Genomic DNA, 16,944 nt, shown 5'->3' on the forward strand with positions numbered 1-16,944 from the left:
GGACGATGCCTTGTCGCAAGGACATATTGAATACGGTTGTGAGGGAGGAGAGTATTTCGCTCTTCGTTTCTTTCAGCAGAGTTGGATATACTTTGTCAGGTCCAGGACTTTTATTTGTTTTAAGTGAATGGAGAGCTTTAAGGACTTCATCGGTTGTTATTTCAAAATTAGGCAATGCATGCTCGAGATTTACAATAGTACTGGTGTTGGTGCTAGTGGGAGGAAAAGTAATTGTTTAAGAGGTTTGCAATGTGTTGGCTGTCAGTCACTAGTGCACCGTCGCTGTTTGTTAAAGGTCCAATACCACTTTTGATCGCCTTTCTGTTGTTTATGTAACTGAAGAAAGATTTCGGGTTATTTTTACAGTTGGCTGCAATATTTTCTTCATATCTACGCTTTGCCTGACCTACTAGTCTTGTTACTCGTCGCCTGGCATCATTATAGAGTCTAATGTTCTCGGGCGTGCTTTGTTCTTTCTTTAACCTGTAAAACAATTTTCTCTCATTGACTGATTGTTTAATTTCGCTATTAAACCACGGTGGGCTTTTATTAGTGTTAATTCGCTTCTCGCACAAGGGGACGAATGTGTTCTACTGAGTGAGTAAGTGATTTTAAAGCTTAGCCAGGCTTCCTCTCGTTGCCGTCATCTGATAGTTGTATTTCTGTTAGTTTTTGTCGGATTTCTACGGTTAGCTCTTTTGAAATTGGGCACCTTTACTTTATTTTCAGTCACTGATGATTGAGCTTTAATGTCGACGCGCACTAATTTATGATCGCAAGAACCGAGGTGTTCTCCTACCGTGACACTACTGACAAGGTTATCTTGGGTCGTTATAACAAGGTCGAGTATATTATTTTGTCGAGTTGGCTCAGAAACCATTTGGCTTAGATAATTTTCTTCTAGAAATTCGATCATTCTATGTGACTCGCCTTCTGTACCTGACAGTATCGCCCAGTCGATATGGGGGAGGTTAAAGTCTCCTAATATCAGTGAGTCGTTGTTATTAAGTGACTGCCTTAAGACACTGTACATTTCAAGGTCGTCATCGAGTGATTGCCCGGGAGGTCTGTAGGTGACAGATATATTTAAATTGACTTTTGCAATGTTTACTCGCACGCACAAATGTTCAACGTTACTGTTTCCCGGTGTTTTGTCGGTGGGTTGCAAATAGCTTTTGACATAAAGGGCGACGCCACCGCTTATAAAGGGCGACGCCACTAAGGATAAAGACGCCACCGCAGAGAGAGAGAAGAGAGAGAGAGAGAGGGAGGGGGAGAGTCTCTCTCTCTCTCTCTCTCTCTCTCTCTCTCTCTCTCTCTCTCTCTCTCTCGCACACACACACACACACAAGTAGGCACCAGACAAGTCAGGTCAGGAAGAGGTAACACACAGCCGGAAGGTAGTAAAAATAAGCTTAATTGTCCAATGGTAAGGATGGTCGCAGAGCAACAGCACACCTCATGGCAGCTAAACAATGAGCGGTGGTGGTGGCTGCATTACTGAACTAAATCAGCCGCTAAACTTGATTTTCTTGAAATCGTGTTATTTTAAGTAATCTGTGTAATATGAGGAAAAACCCTATTTTTTGACACGTGCTTATTTTGAATAGGCAATCCAAAAAAGCAAATCAAGGACTCCCATAAACAAGAAGATAGATAGATAAGAAGACATGCACACCAAAACCTCACTTCCTATCCCATACATTCCTCCCTCAAACCCAAATCACCTGCGTCAAGGAATCCAGACGTGATATACGCTCCGCCTTCACAGGGTCTTGGATTGAGGATGAATAGAGGGGCTCGTACTGCCCTGTCTGGTCAATTGTCTGGAGGAAGTTGATGCAGAGTTTCTTCCGTGATACCTCTGGTGGCGTTGCTACCTCCCCTGGTGTCTCTGACGGATCACCGGTGGAGGGGGTGGATGTGCTGGCTCTGGTCTTTTGGTACAGGTCTCGCACTCCTGCCAGTAAAGAGTGGAATTATCAATATTTTTTAGGTATAGTAAAGTTTATCATTACCAAAAAAGCACCTTCATGTACAATTGTGGATTAATACATGAGGTGCTTAATTCAGAGAGTCCAGCCCTGCTACCAGAAGTCCAGAACTGAGTTAGGCATACCCAGCATTCCCAAACCATCCTTGTAGCTGAATAGCACAAAGGGACACTATCGTAAAAATGCTGGTGGTCAAAATTCCCATTATTTACTTAGTATCGTCCTTGAAATCCTAAATAGAATAGTTCCTTCTAAAACTATCAAATCATGACTGAAAGATAAGGCCTGGTTCAATGATGAGTGCAAGTTGGCTCATCGCAAACTGCTTTCCGTTTATGGACCCGTTATCGTACGCACTTCTGTGTGGATAATTATGTTAGATTGCGTGCTGAGGCACAGACGGTTTATGAAGTAGCAGAATCTGAATTTAATGTAGGAGTAGGTAGGAAGACACCTACCGAACAGGCGTGAGCTACTCCCGGTGGCTTCCCACCACTCACTGCCTAAGTCAACCTCTGTCAGGTCACACAGACCCATGACTGACTCAGCAAAGAGATGGTTCGTGCAGTGGCTGGTGCAACACCCTGGACTGGGATGACAAGTGTATCCAATGTCAACCTTGAATAGAAAAACTACAAGCGCACAATCAGCAGTGCCAACCGCACCTTCTTCCCCGTCAAAATGTTCCTTGTTCATCCATCTGACACCCCACCATCAAGATCATCTCTCAAAGAAACATGCTTATCAAACTGACCTCACCAAGTAGAGAAGACTCAGGAACAAAGTCCTTAGGGAGATTAAAACTGCCAGAGTGAACTATTATTCAGAGAAAATACATTGCCTTCAGCAGACCAATAGGAGACAGTGGCATCACAAGGTTAGAGCTCACTGTGCACTCAGTAAGCACTGGTCTCCCCTCCCTTGCACCTCACAGTTATCTTTTGACCGAGTGGCCCCGAGAGTAATGATCATTTTGCAGCGGTCAGTCAAAGCCTCCCCAAACTTGACCTCACCTCTTTCCCAGCATACCTATCATCCCCCTCCCCACCCCACCAGGAGCTTGATGCTTTTAATAGATAATGAAAATTAAAGAAACATACACCATGCACACTGACTACCACTTCTCTTTGCTCCATAATTAATGCTTCTGTACAGCAACACACCTGTCAAAGCTACTGGAAAATTTCCTATGTCCCTCCCATCCCTAAAATTTTCAGTCCAGTCCTTTAATGATCTCAGGCCAATTGCCATCACATCCATTCCCAACTCCATTAGTGAGGTCTTCATTTATATATGGACTTATGATATTAGTAAATCCATAGACACCTAACAATTTGGCAATATGAAATCATCCTCCACTGCTCATTGCCTGGTCAGCTTCATGGACTTCATACGCAGCCACCTGGACAAACTTGACACTTCCCTTGGCCTTACTTTTGTAGACTTCAGGAAAGCATTTGACCTTGTAGACCACACTATGCCAAGGATTATCACCTCATTGCTAGCTGCCCTACTCTCACTTCATGACACAATAAACTCATACCTGTCAAGTCTTACATTTTTGCGTAAGTCTTACGTAATTTCGGTGATTTTCAAGTCTTACAGCGTAAGTTGAAAATCTTACGTTTTTTCTCCACTTGCGATGTGGCTTTTTTTTAATATGTTTGTTTTAAACAATTTAAAATATATCGTACGCGCCATATTTAAATTCATGTGAGCATGCTGAGTAACGGTTACTGTTACAGTTAGTGTGTTTGTGTGTGTATGTGTGTGTGTGTGCGTGGGGTGGTGGGGGGTGGGAGGTACCTCGTGCACCCTGTTTGAGTCCGTCGGAACGGGCGCGTCACTCACTAGCTCTCCTGCCCTCACCCACCGTGGGTGCAGTAGGTTCACTGCAGCTCACTGATGCTCTTCGTTGTACTGTTGTACACAATGTAAACACATGACACAGTATGAACACCACATAATGAAAAACAGTACTGTTTACAAGAACCTTTGTAAACAGTACAGTTTTTCATTATGTGGTGTTCATACTGTGTCGTGTGTTTACGTTGTGTTTTCATTCTGCATTTGTTTTGAAACAAATAAATATTGAATGACAAAAAAATATGGTTTTCTTATGATTTAATTACCGTTTTATACACAACCTTACGGTCTCTAACGCAAAATCTTTTGGCAAGACACCACAGTAGCTTGCAGTTCTCCTGCTGCCCGCTTGCGGGCTGCTTGGTTTACGTTCCCGTCCCCCACGCTGACTTTGTTATGACAAGCAAAGCCAAGAAACATCGCCTTGCTCAGTCCAAGCAGTTTCTCCAGCGGGAGCGTGCTTACTCCCTCCCTGGGAATGAGTCCAGAGACTGGTCACAGAGTCCTGCCAAGTCAAGCCGGTAGTATAACTAGTGACACCTCCTCAACCTCCTCGCCATCGCCCAACACCATGGAAAAAAAGTTACGCTCAGAGTCACCTCCTTGCCACCCGTGCCTCAGCTGAGTCCTCCCGCCCCGGCAGAAGCAGCTCTCGTCCCTCCTGCCCCGGAAGAGGGTCACAGTATGGATATATCAGCAGCTGCAGGTGTTACTGTTACTCAGGGACAGGTGCCCAAGACACGGCATAGTTTATTGTGGCCCCTCACAACAGGTCAGGCGACGACGGCTGCCAAGCACCTGTGGTTCATGGGACTTCTTAAACAGCACCCAGAGGCCAACCCGCTGTTCAAGGAGGGTAGGAACGTTCCTTACATCACGCTGGATACTGGGCCAGTGTACGACCAGCTTGTGATGCAGGGCTTTCTGGGGGAGGTCCTGGTCCCGTTGGAAGGGTCACCAAGAACTGTTCTTGTTCATGGTGTGCCCACCTATGTGTCGGTGAACTGCTTAGCCACTCCTCCGGGCTTTCTGTCACTGAGGAGGTGGTTTGTGGGTCAGGAGGCGCGCCCACAACTATTTGGTTCAGTGCAGGGCGACATCCCTGATGAAGTGTGGATGTGTGGCCTGGGCAGGAAGCGGGTCACTCCTTACCGACATGAGCCTGACCTCTGCCACCATTGCAGTCGCTGGGGTCATAAGGACTGGAAGTGTAGATCCTTGCCTCGGTGTTGGTTCTGTGCTGGCCGCCACCTCTCGGAGGAGTGTCAGAAACGTATCCAGGACGGTGCCTCCATTCCTCCTCGGTGCTGCAATTGTGGTGGCCCTCATAATGCCCAATCCAGGGCGTGTCCTGTGAAACCTGGCCCCTTCTTCAGCCCCCTTCGGGAGCAGTCGGACCCCTTCACCCGTCAAAATGTCCCTCCTGCAGCCTACTGCCCTGCACCGCCCCCTGCCCATAATGCCTGGGAAACTCCTCTACCAAGCTCTGGACCTCGACAACCCTCCGCTGGCACTGTCAGTGAGTCCTCACCTGCCCCTGCTGTCCCCGCTGGGGGTCCACTAGTCTCCGCTTCTGCTGCTGACCTCTCTACTAGTATTCTGCTCTCCCTCCAAAAGGAAATAGCCAACCTCTCAGTTGTCCTGGCTCAAGATTCTGTGCGCCTCACTGCTGTGGAAGCTCGCCCTGTTCCCCTTGCTCCATGTCCCCCTCCTAGCCCGGCTCCTGTGACTGCTGATGCTGGAGGTCCCGTACTCTACCGCTCTCGCCGGCAGCCGATCCTAAGCCTCAGGCAGCAGCCAGTACTCTTCTCAGTCCAGTTCCTACTGTGCAGGCTACGGGAACCCATGTAGCTTCGCACACCTCCGGCAGTGGTGCCCAGATTGTGGGTGTCTCTGGCCTGACCGCAGTCTACTCTCGGATGGATTCGCTGGAGACTTCGGTAGCGGGCATGCTTACTACCATGCAGGCCATCCTTGCAAAAATGGATGGCACTCAGCAGCAGCCCCTGGGTATCTCCTTGACCTCGTAATGGCCTGCACGACCTATCGCTTCCTGACCTGGAACATTAACGGGCTGCGTGCCCGGTTCACTGATCTCCATTCGTATGCTTTAACGCAGAAACCCAACATCATTGCCCTACAGGAGGTCGGGCCCGAGGTGCCACAGTTGTGAGGTTATGTGACTCACTCTCTAGGACCTGGAGATGGTAGCAGTAGAGGGTTAACAACATAGGTCAAACATGGCCTTCCTGTTACTTTTCATGAGATGGGGGTTACGGGGGGTATGGAGTTTCTTATTGTGTGTCTGCATGTTCCTAATGGTCCCTTGTATTGTATAAATTTGTAAGTCCATGCTTGTGCCTTTCGTGCTGACGACCTCCCAGGTTGCTTCTAGGAAGAAAAATCATTGCTAATGGGGGATCTCAATGCTCTTCATAAGGACCTAGGCAGTCATTTGACCACCAAGGTAAACGGGGTTCGTTGGAAAGCTTTTCTCGATGCCACAGATACTGTAACGCTCACAGGTGACAGTGTCCCTACACACACTCAAGGTGGCAGGTTAGACTATGTAGCCCTGTCCAACATGCCCCCGTGCTCTATTGAGACTTGCTTGTTGCCTACTTTACTCAGCGACCACTTTGCTCTGGAAACTACTCTCCCTTGGTCTTTTGTGCCTATTACACCTAGAAAGAGACTTACTGTTCCTGCTGCCCAAGTGCCAAGGCTTGTTTCATGTGTTGAGTCTTGGTACACTGTTGCCAAGGCTACCTTTTCTGATGTTAATTCCTTGTATCAGGGCCTTGTTGCAGTTATTGAAGGCTTTGTGTCCCCATTTTATAGGGCTCCTAGGGTACATGCCATCACTCGTTGCTCCTCCTCTTATGCTAAGGATCCTGTCATACTTTCTTGCCAGCAAACTCTTGCCACCTACCAGCGGCGGTGGCAGCGTGACCCCACCGACTATGATGCCAGGGATGCAATGGTGTCTGTTGCTCAACACCTCACTGACCTTCGTCAACAGGCTCGGCAGCAATACTGAGGTGACTTCTTGGGGCAGCTGCGTAAGACTCAGACACTGTAGAGGATTTGGCTCCATGTCAACAGGGTCAGGGGCAAACCTAACCATCCCGTTAGGGATCCTGATCCTGTTGGGAGGGCACAGACATTATTGCAAACATGGATGCATGCCTCTGCTGTGGCTGGGCTGCCTGCCACCCATCGAGATGCTCTCGCCTGCCATCAGCTGCGGCGCATGGCCCTTGTACATCATAATGTGGCCCTGGTAGACGACAATTGTGTTCCTCTTACTTTGGATGAGCTCCTTCGCGCTATTCGGCCTGGCAAGTCGACGGCCCCTGGTCAGGATGGTTTAACCTATGATGTCCTTTACCCTCTCCTTGCCCTGCCTGATAACCCCATTCTTGATCTCTTTAACATGTCGTATTCCTCCGTGTTTTGCCTCCTTCATGGAAATCTGCTCTCATTGTTCCCATACCTAAGGGTGACGGCACTTTTCATCCAATTTCTCTCACCAGTTGTTTATGCAAGCTAATGGAAAGGGTCATCCTGCATTGTCTCATTTATAAGGACTATGCCACCCCCTCTGAATACACTGACACTGAGGTTTCTAAGAGGCTTCCTGATCATCTGTCTTCCACAAGGGCAGAACTCTATGCCATATATGAAGCCCTCCATATCACTGTAGCTCTCGGGAAAGTTGTGTACCCGTTTGTTGATAGTCAATGTGCCTTGTATGCACTTCTGTCTTCCTCCCCTTCTGACTGTGATATAGTCAATAAGTGTTTTAGTGCCCTTAGCCTGCTTGAGTGCTGTGGTGCTACTGCACACTTCATCTGGGTGCCCTCACATGTTGGGCTGCCCCATGATGAAAAGGCAGACAGACTTGCTCGTGCTGCCTCTGATGATCTCAATGTACACCCAGGCGTTGAATACACCTATAATTATGTTAAGAGTAGACTTAGATCCCTTGTTTGTGAGTCTGTTACCAATCAGCTTGCCTTGAGGTGTCAGGATGGTAGTCCCTCCAGCATTCACTATGCCCTGGTATCAAGCATCTGCACCCACACTTATGGTAGGCTTAGTGCATCCTATGATCCGGTGGTGATGCGGCTGAGGCTGGGCTACAGATATTACTGGGAGGTCGGTGGGGCTGACCCTGTACCTTGCCGCTTGTGTGCCAGACCAGGGGGTCACACGCTCAAACACTATGTCCTGCAATGTTCTGCTATTAGTGTCTAAAGCCCACAGGGCCACTGGGACCTGCCTGAGCTGGTGGGCTGGTTCATTAACAATAATGTTCTTTCAGCTGTGCTTAGTGAGTATCCTGCATTTGCCCCTAGATTGTAGTTCATATGTCCAGTCCCTTATGTCTGCTCCCTTGACTAAATCAAGGCCTTTATTTTTTTTTAGCACTTGTCCCCTACCATTGTATCTTTTTGGTTTCCTGGTGCTACTTACACATGTATCCTTAGTTGTATAATCACACTCTGTACTGCCTGGGGGTTGGGATGGCATGCTCCTCCCTTCTCCTTTGTTGTTTTACTTGCAACAATAAACTATCAATCAATCAATCAATCACAGTAGCTTGACAGGTATGTAAACTGAACCCCACCCTGGTCTCCCTCTCCATCCCCCAATTCTTGTTTCTATTTTAGTGTTAGCCCTATGATTTATAATCTGGAAATTTTCAGCTGAATAGCTGCCAAAACTTAATAGATCTGTTATTAGGGCAGGCATTTTGGTGAAACACCCATCACTGCATGGTGGGCCTATAAATCTTACCTTCACAACCTTATTAGAGTGAAGAATGGTGTATTCCTGGCCCATTTTTTGTCCAATTTTCAGGATAACGCATTCTCAGCAAGCAAGATATCGGGCTAGGCTGCTTGATATCATTATCAATATCACTCATGGTAGCACAAAACACTACGCTAACAAAAAAGGCAAAAAATTACAAGGATAATCCAATTCACATTTGCATGCTATGTAGTTTAACCCTCTCGCGCACCATAAGTTTCAATAAGTTTTCTTTTCCGTGCTCATTTAAAAAAAAACATTGGGTCTCTCGCTGGTCGAGGTAGTTTTTTTAGCGCGCCAAAATTTTTTGTTTCTCGGCTACTTTCTTCTGCCGAACCTGCATTTATCATTATACATAATATATCAATGGCTTCCTTATTTGTTGTAGTTTTTCATGAATCAATAAAGAAATAATAATAGTAATTCATAGGACCGTTTATGGACATGGAATAAAGTGTGCATAAACAATTTTGCTGTTTAAGTCATGTTCCCACCTCCATAACTAAAACCTTTGTGGGTCAACTTTTCAAGGTAGATGTATTTATAATTGCAGAATTTTATCAGGATTCTTATGGTTCCTTCAAATCTCCAATCGGACAATTAGCACCATGAAATATTTCCGGAAAAGTAAAAATATTGAGTAGGGGAGGAGGGAGTGGGTCCAGTGGGGATGGAAGTACGACTCCTGTCCTGTCCCGTCCTCCACGCTGTCCCATTCCGTACCTTCATTTCCTTCTGAATCCAAGTCTTTTTTGCTCTCATCACTGTCTCTTGCAAAGTGGGGAATGCTTTCTGTTTCACTCTCACCATTACTTTCACTGTCTGAGTACAAGAGTGGGTAATATTCCTCAGGTTTCAGGGGCCTCCGTGCCATTACGTATTTACGTCCTTATGTAATTCACAAAATGCAATACGCTATTGCCTGTAAAGAAAAGAGAACAGAAATTGCACCCAATCAAATCACTGTATTGCACTATATAACACTATTATCACTGGGACGCATGGGCGCGCTAGCTCACAGAAAGTTTAAAGCCCACAGCAGCGAGATGTGCAGCTCGGCTGATGAGTGAACGGAAACTGTAAATGTTTTCTCAACCGCACTTAAATCTGTGGACGCGGAAAGTGTTGCCAATTAGTTCGTTCAGAGAGGGTGAGGAAACTTACCCTCAAATAAAAAATGATGCCACTGGAGTGAATATAACTATTTAAAAGTAATATTTTTGTTCAAATTGATGCCAATGGCATCCCAGTGCACTTTGGCCCTAAAAAATTTTACACGCCATTGGCGTCCCGGTGCGTGAGAGAGTTAAGAGTGTATGGAAGAAAGTATTGCTGTCTGTCAGACAGCATATTGGCAGCACAAGATGACCATCTTTAAAAATACATAGAGTGGTGCTCGACTTCTTTATTATAGAATGCATGGTAAAAATGTAGCAGGAGTAGGCATATTATTATCAAGACACAAATTATGTTTTCATGGGCAAAATATGACTACTTTTTTAGTGGAGATAGTTTTTTTCTGCGCAAACCAGTAAAAAACATACTTTTAGGGGGGTACATATATCAGGAGTACTACGGTTCCCCGTAGCACACTCCGCCCCACTTTGCCGTTCACACCCGTTTTCTATGCAAGCGAGCGAGCAAGTGAGGTTTCTCTCTCTCTCAATAGTCACAAATTATTTCTAAACTACATTAGTAAAAAGTGGCAGACAAATACCGCCACCTGTTTTAGGGTGGTTAGCGATGGTAGTGAAAAGGCATATACATACATTTGTTTTGGTGGCAGCGGCAGCGGAAGTGGCCATTGGCAGGTGAGCAGTGTTGCCAATGATCCAACGCTTGGTTAGCAATTAGCCCACGCATGCAGGTCCACCACGCGTGGTTATTATTTTTTTTAGAAAACGCACCTTTACCTATTACTATACCCGCCCCTCAGCATGGCACCCATTGGGCTGCGTGTTCTAAAAAAAATAATAACCACGTGTGGTGGACCTGGTCTCACATGTGTGGGCTAATCGCTAACCTAGCGTACCATCGCTAACCGGATCGTTGTCAACACTGCTCACCTCCCAATGGCCGCCACAGCCACCAAAACAAATGTATGTATATGCCTTTTCACTTGACCCCCCCACCCTTTGAACATATGTTCTAGGTAGACCATTTCCGATGCTCAATAGATTAATTTGCACACACTGAGGTTTAAGCAATATAGAATATATGTCTCTTGTGCTTCACAGACCACGGCTACTCCTCCTACATATTAACCGAATGCACAAACTTTTCCTCACCCAACGACAAAACTGAAAGCTATTAAGGTCAAGAGCACATGAGTCTACGTTTGAGAACTTCTGAGAACTAGGTGGCTGTGTCATGCATGGCAAAAAACCAATCTTGTTATCCTCCTATCTAACCAGATCACTGTACATGTACACTGTACATGTTTCATTGCATTAAAGATTTTGATTTTGAGTGCAATCTTACTCAAAATGGAGAAAGTTACATTCATCGTTTTTTCATTCAAAATGGTGATAAAAATCAATCATTGCTAGTAGTCTCAGTTGATAGCCAAGACAATCAGCTTCATATCAAGAGTTTATGATTGGTCTCAAGGATATGGCATTTTGAACAATGTAAAACTTTGATGGACATTTTCTCAGTCTTCTATTTGTGTTTTTTATTGACTTTCTGTGCTAAGCACTTCATGTAAACCCCAGAATGGAAACATCATTGGAAAAGGCAGCCCCATGAACATGACTTAAAAACACAATATATTTTTACTTTTACAGGAGTAGATATATCAACAAAGTTTCACAAAACACAAAATGGAGACACCCAAGTCCCTATTCCCAGTCAGCAGCTTACCCATGTAATGTACAAGGCGCTGCAGCTTGAGAGGGTCACGTCGCATCACAAACAGGATGTCCTCTGGTCCCACTACCCGCTGGCCCCGCTGCTCTGCAATGTCCGTGGCCTGGGGATGCAATGGATGAATAAGGGAAATGTTCCTGGATAATGTGATGGATGAAGATAGGAAGGAATAATACAGAATTGGCATCATTAATATCTGGCAATAGAGCACAAGGCAACAGTGAATAATTGAACTGCAAAATCTTCAACGTAGGTGTGAAGGCTAGAAAGGAAAGACATGGCGTTAGAAACAGATGTCTCTTATTTAGTGTCACTAGGGTACCACATAGTTTGGTGGGAAAGGTTGCTAACTTCATGGTATTAGATTGGGAAAGTGGAAAGGCTAGGTTATCAAATTGGGTTATGTTAAGAAGTCAGGGTTTATTAGTTTGAAAATTTATTAGAATCCCCATAACACAAAAGGTATTAAAAGGTGTGCATGAAAAACTAAGGAACACTAAGGCACTGTAACTTACCTGGTGGAGGAAGACAGTCATCTGCTGGTGCACGATGGACTCAATCACTGCAGCTGTCTCTCGCAGGGGCTTCCGACAGTCCCCAAATCCGTGCATCATGAGCTGTATGTCTGGAAAGGTTTCAGTGCATGTGTCAGCCAGTCTGTGCCTTTCCCACTGAACTCAATCGCCAACATCACAAGCTCTCCCTTCTTAAGCCACTTCTTTGATATCAAGTCCAACATCAGTCAAACAAACAGTGCTCCCTATGAGCTTGAAAAGGACCACTTAGGTCTTGCTAAGTAGCATCCAAATTTTCCCCCTTGGTACTTCCCTTTACCCCAATGCATTATATCTTACCAGTGACAAAAGACATCTTGGTGTGGCCTTAAAGAGTGACCAGTCCTTCTGCAGTGCTTTCCTCTCTCCTTTTTTCTTCTCAGCAGGATTTCCTCCTTCTTTTCCTGTTCTTCCTGCAGTAATATCCTCCTTTTCTGATTCCTCTTTCTGTAGTGATGTTTCCTTCCTTTTCTTGTTTTATTCCTCCTGCTGTGACTCCCAGGCTGCAAGCTTTTTCAGCATTTTAGAAGACTGGGTTGGCAGTGGGGCTACAGTCTCTAGAATCCCAAGGGTGGAGGCTGCTCAAGACTGTGATATGATGTTATGCTGAGCTGTGCTTGAGGACTTGGAAAGTGACGCTTGGACTGAGGGAGTCACTGCGCAGTAGGTCTTCTAGTGTTGGTCTGTGAATAAAAAGCTTAGTTAAGGAGGAGGCTTTAAGGGTGGTGTGGAGGGAGTGGAGAGGAATCTTGGGGCAGTGTGAATGGAAGTATTACAGGGCGCCAGGCTGTGTGGGGCACCATGGGCAGTGTGGATCTTGGACCAAGTTCAGCTGATTAGGTGTGCATTGAGGTGAGTGTGGATAACCTAGAGGTGGGTAATGGCAGTGTCTGAGGGAAAACTTGGGGAGTAAGTATACTACTGTTGGTCTGTAGCATCCTAGGTTGGATTGTCTTGTAAGCTGTTAGTCTTGTGTTCAAGTGTCTGAGGTAAGCCTGTTACAGGGTGTTCAGTCATGTGGTCTGGAGGCTTGTCTGTTGGGTGGGTTTGGGGGTGGGCTAGGTTGCTTATTTTGTCTGCCACAGGGTTCTCCATGCTGCCAATGTGTGAGGGCAGGAGGGGCACCCATCTGTCCCCAGAGGACAAATATGCCTGCAGTGTGTGGATGGTAAAGCATAGTGTGGTGAGTGTGGTCTGTTGGAGGGATGGGAGTGTATTTCTGGTAGTTTAGCCCCTCCTTGATGACAAAAGTTTTGTTTCCAGGACTGTTATTGTAGGACAGAGCTTCAAATTGGTGGTAGTGTGGAGTGAAGGGAGATAGATGGCTTCACTGGTAGAGGGGGGAGAGGATGTGTGAGTCAAGGTGAAAATTAAGAGGGTGTGTTTGCATCTTGTGGGAAGCAAGGAGAGGAAAAGAGCCTTCCACTTATCATGGTCAACCTATCAACAGTGGTGTTCTGCAGGTCTCTGTCCTATCTCCCACTTTCTTTTGTTCATTAACCCTTAAACCGTGGGTGTTGACAATAGTCGACAGCTGGTGCGTGGGCTTGAACCATGGGTGTCAACATTAGACGACAAGGCATTTTTTTAATTACCGCTCTGTCAAATTTAATTTGTTTATGCAATACCCAACCATGCTCCATTGACTAATTATTGGTTATGTATGCCTTGTGCTAGCTTTGAGAAGATATTCGCTAGACATCCTACCTCATCTCACCTTCCAGTGAATTTCATCCACAGGATAGGGGCCCTTCGACCTCAACACCCATCAAGGGCATCAAGAAGGCCTGGAAGTTAAGTTTTTTGGGGTGTGTTTCACATTAACTGTATAAAAGTTATGCTTTTTATTATTAAATCATAGAAGAGAAGTCAACTAGGGGTTGAAAACTGTCTATAATAGTAATGTGCTTTCAGTGATCCTACTTCAATATTCCGTACTCACACTACCAATGGTCATATAATCTTCAACTTAACGTCAAAGGACAGTTAACACTTTCCCCGTGATGTGTACCACTGATGGTACATAGTGATGGGAAAAAAAAAAAAAGTGCTTTTTTGTGCAAAACAAAACCAAAAAAAACGTGCCTTTTTTTTTTGCAGAAAAAAGACGAACACAAAAAAATTGTTTTTTATTGTTTTTTCTTCTTAAGAGGCCAAATTATTTATCCTCCTTTAATACAGCAACTATAGCAGTTCCTTAAGCCCTTCAAGCTTTTATGTAATAAAATTAGAACCATTTGAACTACTGGAATACCAGTACTTACATGATACAACCAATTTTTTACTTTGTTTACCGCACCAGTTTAATGGAATACAAGTTATACAACGGGCATGCATGATGCACATAATGGTGTATCTTTTCCCTAATCTAAGATATAAAAGGATAATAATAAGAAAGTACAATAGTGTAAAGATTCAGTGATGTAAATAATGTTATCTACTCTGTAGGTTGGAAAATTGGGGTATGGCAGGGTTAGTGATGCAAAAAAAATGATTTTTATTCTTCTTTTTTTTTTTTTTTACAAAAAACATTTTATTTCAGTTTTTTCTGCTTTCACTGTACTGAGATATCGATATGTCCCAAACAATTTTCTATGCCAAAAGTTTATGTTTTGGGGTCAAATATTGCAGTCAGACAGTCTGGCAGTCCTGGAAGGAATAAAAACCGATAGTTCCCTGTATAACATGACTGAGGCGTGTTGACAAGGGACAAGGGGTTAAAGTATTACATAAAATTAAATCATTTCCCCACTTTACGTTAGAGGAGGTAGTGAAGGTCACAACTCTGACCTTCAGGCTAGATATCTGAGCACCTTAAGCATATAACTACATGTCCACACTGTCACCTATGTTGAAATTTCATTTCTTGCTTTCATATTACCTTAATAATTTGATATATTTTTTTTCTTGCAAAAAAAAGAAGTCTTTTTTAATTAAAAAAAAGAGCACTTTTGTTTTGTTTTGCATCACTATTCTATACCCATCTCTCTCTCTCTCTCTCTCTCTCTCTCTCTCTCTCTCTCTCTCTCTCTCTCTCTCTCTCTCTCTCTCTCTATAAATATATATATATAAATATAAAAATATATATATATATATATCTATATATCTATATTTATATATATATATATATATATATATATATATATATATATATATATATATATATATATATATATATATATATATATATATATATATATATATATATATATATATATATATATATATATATATATATATATATATATATATATATATATATATATATATATATATATATATATATATATATATATATATATATATATATATATATATATATATATATATATATATATATATATACTCGTGTTGAGCAAGTACATAACACCACAGGCCAAGCCAATCTGCCATAAAACCTCTTGATAGCACCTTCCACTGTTCTGAACTAAGATATACTAAAGTATGTGAAATTTACAAGGTATCAATGTCCTCGCCACACACATGAGAAGTCTAATGTTTCATCCCAAAAGTCTCCAAACACCTGTACCTTGGTCTTCTAGCAAGCCTCCAAACACCTAAACCTGGGTCTTGACCAAGGAGACCTGAAGTCTCAAGGGCTTCACCTTCTCATGAAGTGCCTTGAGAGCCATCACCAGGACTTAGCGACTTTGCAAGGATTCCTGCATCATTGGCAAAAGGTTTAAAGCACCTTTACAACTACAGAAGAGAGGTAGTTAATTAAATAGAAATTAAGATATTGACTCGTCCATAAAGTGAATCTTAATATATATTTATCATTAACAATTAAACTCACCAAATATAACCTGACCTAACTTAACTATATCTACCCTAAGTTAACCTAACCTGACCTCCCTGCTGCCAAAATGTGATGTGCTAGATAGCATTCAAGCTTTTTTACATTAATATTTTTAAGTTTCCTTAAATTTCTGGAAACTTTTAGTGACTGCAATGCATTCAGGGACCAAAATACAACACAAAATGTCAGTATTAACCTCCTGTGAAATTACTATCATTTGCTACCATAAAATCAATATTAGCCCCCTATCCATTCACCCACAGATGGTATTGTTCCAGAGGTACAACCGTCTCATAGTGATGGACACCTTGGGGCTATATAAAGTAGCTACTCTGTGCACATGTAACACGATCGTGTTCCTTTGCCTTCATGAATCACTTGTTTGTGAGATACTCATTTTTCTTTCATTTGTTAAAATGTAGGGGTGGCAATGGAGATGCAGCACCCCATAGTAGGTGAGGGGGGTTATGAAGGGGCAAAGCCCCCTCCTAATGGGGACTGGTCTTAGATTACATGGTAATTGTGGAGATTGACTCCACGCCTCCAAATTATGATATTACACCTCCATATTAAAGTTAAGGAACAATATACAACCATAATATGAAGGCGCAAGTACTTAAAAGTAAAGAAAAAGGCCTAATCCACTTCCCGTAACGATCTTGGGGGACCCATGGGAAATCGTCTTTTGGGGGGTTGTGTAGCATATTTAAACTACGGTACTCCAAAAAATTATATGCGACAGAAACAGTTAGCTGATTCCTTCAAGCATTAGCGAAACCTTCGAGAAAAATTTTGTTTTGTCCACCAGTGTGAGATGGATGAACTTCTGGAACCCACATCCTCCCAGGAATCTTTTACAATTTAACATAAGAACATAAGAACTATGGGAGACTGCAAGAGGCCGAGTGGCCTACACAGGGCAGCTCCAGAATCCCCCCCACTACTCACGATGGGTAAGGTGTAGTTTCAGGGGTTGGGTGCACTCACTATGTGACTGCTGAGTCTATTCCATTCCCTCACCACCCTATTACTAAACCAATGCTTG

At 43.7% G+C, this 16,944-nt stretch overlaps 1 protein-coding gene across 2 annotated transcripts in view; it reads right to left on the reverse strand.

The window, feature by feature from the left end:
* The window catches only part of LOC126997915 (transcription initiation protein SPT3 homolog), a 41,433-nt gene that overhangs the window by 23,066 nt on the left and 1,423 nt on the right, over positions 1-16,944 (reverse strand). For both annotated transcript variants that reach the window (XM_050859136.1, XM_050859135.1), the window contains exons 2-5: positions 12,401-12,783; positions 12,062-12,171; positions 11,541-11,649; positions 1,728-1,960 (exon numbers count right to left, since the gene is read on the reverse strand). In XM_050859136.1, coding sequence (XP_050715093.1) covers positions 1,728-1,960; positions 11,541-11,649; positions 12,062-12,171; positions 12,401-12,416 — 468 coding nt within the window. In that variant the 5' untranslated portion in view covers positions 12,417-12,783. The remainder of the gene's footprint in view (positions 1-1,727; positions 1,961-11,540; positions 11,650-12,061; positions 12,172-12,400; positions 12,784-16,944) is intronic.

Source organism: Eriocheir sinensis, chromosome 13 (assembly GCF_024679095.1).
Source record: "Eriocheir sinensis breed Jianghai 21 chromosome 13, ASM2467909v1, whole genome shotgun sequence".
Classification (NCBI taxonomy): Eukaryota; Metazoa; Arthropoda; class Malacostraca; order Decapoda; family Varunidae; genus Eriocheir; species Eriocheir sinensis.